The 7,469-nt window shown below is 58.5% G+C and overlaps 1 protein-coding gene across 2 annotated transcripts in view; it reads right to left on the reverse strand.

Annotated features, from left to right (window-relative positions):
* The window catches only part of LOC101663309 (mitochondrial import inner membrane translocase subunit TIM16), a 70,572-nt gene that overhangs the window by 32,259 nt on the left and 30,844 nt on the right, over positions 1 to 7,469 (reverse strand). For both annotated transcript variants that reach the window (XM_045283998.1, XM_030884394.2), the window contains exons 8-9: positions 2,862 to 2,948; positions 2,171 to 2,253 (exon numbers count right to left, since the gene is read on the reverse strand). In XM_045283998.1, coding sequence (XP_045139933.1) covers positions 2,171 to 2,253; positions 2,862 to 2,948 — 170 coding nt within the window. The remainder of the gene's footprint in view (positions 1 to 2,170; positions 2,254 to 2,861; positions 2,949 to 7,469) is intronic.

Here is a 7,469-nt window from a genome sequence, read left to right on the forward strand (position 1 = left end):
ACAACACACTCATGCGTCCCCCATGTGCACGCGCACACACGCACACACTATCCATTCTCCACATTAGCATGTACACTCACACACAGCACACTAACATGCACACCATCTCACACACAGCCAACTAACGTTCACACACACTATTGTACAACTACTCTCACACCTCAACTGTTCACTAAGATAAAACCCTGCAATGCTTACTCTTAACAGTCTTGCACACTTAAATGCACACACCCACGAAGTTCACGAACACATTCTGAATGAATGCCTAGAAGCAGAGGCGTTGCCTCTCAGCTCAGCCCTCTGGTCTCCCCCAGCCAGCACCGGCCCTGGAACACGGCATAGGAACTTGAAGCCCTGGGGTGGGCCACTGTGGCCAGTCTCCTGTGGAGTGAATGGGGTTGGCAAGAGGCTTCTCGGAGAGTGGAGAACACGGGGTCGCCCCGGACACTCTTTGACCCTGGCCCACTCTTGCTCTTATCCATGCACAGGCCAATCTGCCTAAACTGAGATGGAAAATACATAAAGAGGAGACTGAATGGGCGGGAGGGGTGGGGACAGGGACAGTGGCCAGCTCCTCCCCTACAGTGCTGTGCCCCTCAGTCCATATCCCTGCTTCAGTCCAGATGGCCTGGAGGGCCCCATACCATACCACAGGAGGCTCAGCCCTGTGGGAGGGGGCCGGGTGATGTGGCACTGGTCAGGCCAGCAGGGACATGAGCACACGCCCTTGGCACCCAGCAGTTTAGAGGAAGGCTGGAAGGTCCCAGCTCCCCTGCCAGGGGCCAGGCTGGGGGTGTGGGGATGTTGGCCTGCCTACCCATCTGGGAGCAATTTGAGAAATTCCAGGCCTTGCTGGTCCTACAGGGCTGGCTATTCTTAACTGCCAAAATTACAGGGTCAGCCTTGGCTAGTGGCACCTTGGGGGCTGTGCATCATTAACCCCTACAGGGGTCACACTGGGATGGGCTGTCCTGGCAGGGGAGGGGAGCCCCAGCACGGGTGGGGCGGGGCCTCAGGGCAGGAAGTGGTGCGTGGGCTATGCTGCCTTCTGTGAGCTAGCCACACTGGGATGGGGTGAGGGGGGCTGGGGAACACACCAAGTCTGGGCACAGCCTCAAGGCACGCAGAGCCCACTGCACTCTGCCATGGACCAGGGCCTCCTGGGCAGGATCGTCTGTACAGATCCCCAGCCAGGCCTAGGGCAGCAGGGGGAGAATCACCCTGCTCGGCCCCGGTGGACTCATGTGTAAAATGGATCTCTCCAGCTGCCCAGGAGAGACCACCTTTGCCCTGACTGCTGTCCTGCCTCTGGGGGCTCTAAGCAGACAGGCCCTTAACTACTGCCCCCAGAAGCTCTGCCCTCGCTACTCCTAGAGTTTGGGGAGGTGCGGAGGTTATGATATGGGAGTCAGGGCTGGTGAGCCACCTGGGCCCTTTCCTGGCCCACCAGCCCCAGACCCTGAGTCCAGCCTGGCAGAGCCCCATGCTGCCCCGCCCCTGTACCCCAGCCACAGCAGGCTTGTGATGTCAGAACAGGGCCTGGCAGGTCTTGACTGTCTGCCAGCCGCAGTTTCCTCTGCTGTAATGGGCTGCTGAGGGGGCTGAAGAGGATGGGTTCCCAGGCCCTGACAGCCCACCCCACAGGCGACTCACTCACATGCTCCAGGGAGTGGATCCGAGAGTGGGAGAAGTTTGCTTGGCCCCACCAACCAGTGCTGCCTCACACACACACACACACACACACACACACACACACAGGGAAGTGTGGCATAGGCCCCCTCTTGCCACACCTGCTCCACACCCTCTGCCCTCGAAGTCATGGTCTCGTCAGGTCCCTAGCCAACACACTGCAGCTATGGCAAATGTGCACCCACACCACCAGGCCCACGCCTGACAGGCTGCAGCCTCCTCCCCTCCCCAAATGCCAACATGTACTGCGTGCCAGCCTCGGTGGTTCAGTGTGGGTCCCCAAGTTCAAAACATGCTCTCCCAACCACATGGGATGCGGAAGGGTGGGCCCCCCTGCCATGAGAGCCTCATCCCCACCCTAGCTCATTGGGCACCAGGACAAACCCCTCTGGAAAACCCTCCCAGTAGGTCGGCCCACCTGAGTGGTGTCAGATACCCTCTGGGACCTCCCATCCCTGCCCCAACACCCAGGGGCTCCTACCCTGGTGAGGTGTCCAGGGTGACGGTGTCCAGGGCGCTGGACAGCTGTCGAGTGTCCCAGAGCTTGACCTCCCGTTCCCGCATCTATAACAGGGGACACAGAGGGGTGTAGAGGGGCCGAGGGAGGGACTTGGGTAAGGTGACCAGATGTCCCGCTTTTGGCGGGACAGTTTCGATTTTTAACAATTTTCCCCACGTCCCGCGGCGTTTTTAAAAAGTCCCAATTTTTGGAAAGAATGCACAACAAGCTAGGGTATATGCTTTTCGGCTGCCATGTGGCTATTTCGCCAGGATATGAGTTTTATCAACGGTGTCCTGCTTTATCAATGTTAAAATCTGGTCGCCTTAGACTTGGGGACAGGGAGGGTCTGCCGTGCCTAGAAGCCAGAGTCAGAGGCAAGGAGCCTGTACTGGGGATGAACTTGTATGATCACCTTCTGCTCCTTTAAGAGCCCTTAGGTGAGGAGACTAAAGGCGAGGCCCTCCATGGACTCTGGTCCCTGTGGGGCTGCGACAGCCCCCAGGGTCAGGCTGAGCTACTGCAGATGGAATGTACCCGTTTGCAGCAGCCGCTGGTCCCCAGAGACCCGGCTGTGTGGCCAGGCCGTATATGGACAGGCCTGAGACTGGCCACCAACCCTACCTCCCCTGCCACCCTCCCCACCCTCATCGTGTGCAACATGGGGGCTTACCTGGCTGGACCCCGTAGATATGAGGTGCTCCTGGATGCCTGTCCACACGAGCTGGCTGGCTCTGCAGTTCTCATGGGCCTGTGTACTCTGGGAGGAAGAGATGGTTCTGAACCCACCGCATCCCCATGGGCAATGATGGGCCTGCTGGGTGGACCTCAAACTGGGGAGTTCTGCTGCCCACCCATCCAGGCACCCCCAAAGCAAGGGGTGGGTAAGGCTTCCCCTTGGAAGCACTGGAGGCTGGGCCAAGTGAGAACTCACAGCCACCAGGGTGAGCCCCTGCCCTGCCTCAGGGGTGGGGGTGGGGGGTCCTCTAGCCACAGAGGACGGACCTGGCCACCACCCAAGTGTCTATCATGGAGTCCTGGTGGCACAGTGGTTAAGCACTCAGTCGCTAAGGGAGAGGTCTGCAGTTTAAGCCCATCAGTTGCCTGAGGAAGAAAGGTGTGGCTGGCAGCTTCTGTAGATTCACAGCATTGGAGATCACATGGGGGCAAGTCTAGTCTTTCCAGTAGATTCGATGGCAGGGGCTTGGGTTTCTGGGGATGTGTCCGTTGGCAATGCCCGGCTCACCTCCAAGGCCCTACTCCCCAGGGCTGGGGCTCAAGGTAGCCTTCCTCTGCAGGTGGCCCAGGAGAACCCCTCAGGTGAGGGGGCATCATGTGGGCATCTGAGCCTGGTATCAATGAGGGGTGCCCTGTTTGACAGCTGAGTCCACGAGCAGCAGCAAAGTGTCACAGATTAGACTGAGGGATTGTGCATGTCGCTGTCACCACCCACCCCTGGCAAGGGGCCTGGGCCAGACTCTGGGGCACGGTCCCCCAAGAGGGCCAAGCGCGCCCCCTCCTGACATCCGAGGAAGCTGGGGCTGCCAGCAGGAAGGTTACGTGGTCACACCCCCACCTCCTCACTGAAAGGATGGGGAGTTCTGCCTGGGGGCAAGGGCAGGCTGCCAGGTCTCCTGGGATCTCTGCTGGGGTGCTGAGGGGGGACGGGAGGAAATGCACACAGCCCCCTCCCATCCACCCTGGCCCCTGGAGCCTGAGATGAGGGACCCTGCTACCAAAAATAGCTCACCCCAAACTGTGGCCAGCTTCCTCCAAGCTTCCCACGGTCTCCTTAGGAATGAATGGTGTGTGGGGGGGGGACGCCTTTGAGGAGCTGGCCTGGGGCCCCCGCCCCGGCCCCCGCAGAGGCCGACCCCAGCGTGGGAGACCATCGGAAATGGTTCCGTGACGTTCAAGGGGCTTTTCTCACCCTTTCCTTCCCACCCGGGCTCAGCCAGCACAGGAAGTTGGGGACACTTGGGAGGGGCCAGGGGCCAGGGCAAGGGTCAGGCCACAGGCCAGCTCTGCCCCGCCCACAGCCGGGAGTTGCTGAGAAGCATCATGCAGCCCCTTGCCCCTCACCCTTGGTTGGTGTGTAGATACTCCCTTCAGAAGGCAGCATCGCAGATGGGCGGCTATACCACGTGGCCACACATCAAACACTCCCTGGACAAACACAGGGCAGCTCTCCGGGAGGGACAGGGGTTGTTGGGAAGAGTTAACACAGGGCGCTCAGACAGTGCCTGCACATTCCATAAGTGCATTTTCAAAGATGACAGACAGCGTATGGAGCCCTGGGCACAGTGGGTGGCACACTGGGTTGCTCACTATAAGGTTGGCAGTTTGAATCCACCAGCCGCTCTGTAGGAGAAAGAGGTGGCTTTCTACTCCTAGAAAGAGTTAGTCTTAGAAACCCACAGGGGTAGTTCCATCCTGTCCCATAGGGTTGCTATGCGTTAGAATCAACTCAAAGGCAGTGAGTTTAGTTTTTCTGATGGACAAGATAAGGAGCCCTGGTGGGGTAGTGGGCTATGAGCTGAAACTGCTAACTTAAAGGTCAGCAGTTTGAAACCACCAACAATTACGAGGGAGAAAGAGGAGGCTTTCTGCTCCTGTGAAGATTTACAGCCATGGAAACCCACAAGACAGTTCTCCTCTGCCCTACAGGGTCACCGAGAGTCTGAACTGATGCAGTGGCAGGGGGGTTAGTGAAAGGGTACAATAGCAGTATTACTGAAGGAGACAGAAGGGTGCAGGAGGAACCTCTCTGAAATGAAACAGTTGCCTTAAAGCTAGATGGCCTGGTAGGTGTGAGAGTCAGAGGCTGGAGGGGCATAGAGGCTGGCTCTGCAATCCTGTACTTTTCCTGCCCTGGCACAGCTGCGGGGCAGAACCTGCCTTGGCCACGTCTCCCACCTTCCTATCTCATGTAAGGAGACGCAGAGACCCAGACAGAGGATGCTGCCTGTCTTAAGCCTCCCAGCAAGGCAGCTGGGGGCTGGGAGTCCTAGTGGCACAACAGCTGAGGGCTTGCTTATGAATGGAAGCAAGGTCAACAATTGGGAACCAAGCTGCGCCCCCATGGGAGAAAGGACTGGCCATCTGCTCCTGTAACTGTCACAAGCTAGAAAACCTTATGGGGCAGTTCTGCTGTCACGTGGGGTCGCCACGGGTTGGAATCTACTTAACAGCAGACAACAACATGCATGCCATGGTTCCAAAACTACATGAATAAAAGTTTCCAATTTTAAAAAAATCTGGAAAGGACAATTATTGCATGATCCCACTTACTTGAAATATTTAGACTAGGCAAATACATAGAAACCAAAGTTTATCAGTGGTTACCAGGAGTAGATGCGAGGGAGAAATGGAGAGAGATTGCTTCAGGGGTAATGACTTTTTGTTCAGGGTGACGGAAAAAAAAAAAAATTGGAAGCAGTGGCGATGGCCCTACAACAGTGTAATTCATGTCACTGAATTGTGCATGCCCAAAATGATTACAATGGAAAATGGCTGATGATACATTATTTCTCCCCAATAAAAAGTGCCTTAAAAATGAACAACGAAAAAACCCTGGAGCCTCCTGAGCAACCTCCCAGCTGTTCCCGTTCTCTGCTGGCACAGGAAGAGCCAGGCAGACACACAGAGAGGGGTGGCCTGCCCAAAGCCACACGCCACGGCCCACCGGAGAGGTGGGCGAGGGCATACCCTCGCATGCTCTCTCTCTCTCTCCCCGACTCTCACCTGGCCCAGGGCATGCAGACAGCGCAAAACAGGGTGCTACAGGATGGGCTGATACTGGTCCCATAGCTCACATCCACCTTCCAGGACCCCAGGCAGAGTGGGCAAGGGGAGGTTGAGAGCAGGTGGGAGCTATGGCTGTAGGTAACACTGGGTTTGCCCTGAGGCCCACTGGGAAGCTGCCAGCACAGGGGTGCACTGCACCCCCTCATCAACAGACCCCTGGAGTGGTTTCCAGTTTCAAACGTGGAGAGTTCCTCCCCTGGGTCCACAGGCATCTCAGAACCTCATTTTCAAGGCTGCCCCTGGAACCAGAACATGGCACGCTGTATTGCAGAGGTGGTGGGGTGCGTGGGAGGATGCAGGGTTGTGTCTCCAAGAGAGAGGGTCTCAGGTTCTACATGGGGTGAGGGAACGACACAGTAGCAGAGGGTACTCTGTGCATGGGGGAGCCCCCTCTCCCTGACACCTGGCTGAGAGAGCAGAGGAGGAGAGCACAGGGCGGCTGGGACACAGGCGCATACCCAGCATTCCAGGGCAGCAGCCAAAGCCCCAGCTTCATCCCCATGGCAACACTTCCTGTTGGGTCGGGTAGCTGCTCTGGGTGCCTTCCTCAGGGCCAGGAACTTTCTCCCACAAAATGGTAAGACCCTTACTGTCCACTCCCCCCTCAGCCAGGCCCTGTGCCGGCCAGACCCAGACACTTCTGCCCAGACCAGCCCCTGAGGTGAGTGGCTTCCTCCTGGGCCTGGGCCTTTGGCTAGCCTGGTTGGGATATGGGCAGCAGGGGGCCAAGGGTGCTGGGGTCAGACTAGGACTGGACCATGGTGAGTGGGCATAAACGGAAGTTGAAAGAAAGTAGGGGGGTGAACAGCAGGGGTCTTCTCAAGACTCCCCTCCCCCCAAGCTTAGGTAGCCAGATGCAAGTTCCTCGGGTGTCAGTGGCAGACGGCCCTCTGACCCTTTCCACCCCCTCTCCAAGTTCCAGAAGGGCAACATGAGACTCAAGAAGGGCCCTGGGACCTGAGGGGAGGGGAGAGAGTGCCTATCCCTGGGCACCCCACCCGGAGTCCCTGCCGCCAAAGGCTCCACAAGCCTAGAAGGAGGGTGTCAGGCAGACTTCTCCCCTAGGGTTCCCACCACCGGTGCACACCGGACTCAGGCGCCAGCGGCAACAGCAGCGGTTCTAATGGAAGCCAGGTGTGGGCCAGATGCCCTGGGCGGAAGTGGGGGCAGGGCGTGCTTGGGGCAGCGTTCCAGGCCCCCAGCGAGCCAGGCCCGGCGCGGGGGCGCTGAGCCACCCCCACGCTTCCCAGGTCTCCTCAACCCAGAAGCCCCTGCGCGGGGGCTCCCGAGGAACCAGATCCGCTCCCCCTGCGAGAGCCCCTTGGAAGGAGGCCACTCATCTCCACCTCTGCGGTATCAGTCACCGCCTCCCCTCTGGAGGAGGAAGGGCGGAAGGCGGAGGAGGAGGAACAACACTCGGTTGGGGAGGCACCCGTAGGGATGCCCAGTTGGGGTGGGAACATGCGGGGCGGGG

Source organism: Echinops telfairi, unplaced genomic scaffold (assembly GCF_000313985.2).
Source record: "Echinops telfairi isolate 266 unplaced genomic scaffold, ASM31398v2 ScPeMD7_5;HRSCAF=22, whole genome shotgun sequence".
Lineage (NCBI taxonomy): Eukaryota > Metazoa > Chordata > Mammalia > Afrosoricida > Tenrecidae > Echinops > Echinops telfairi.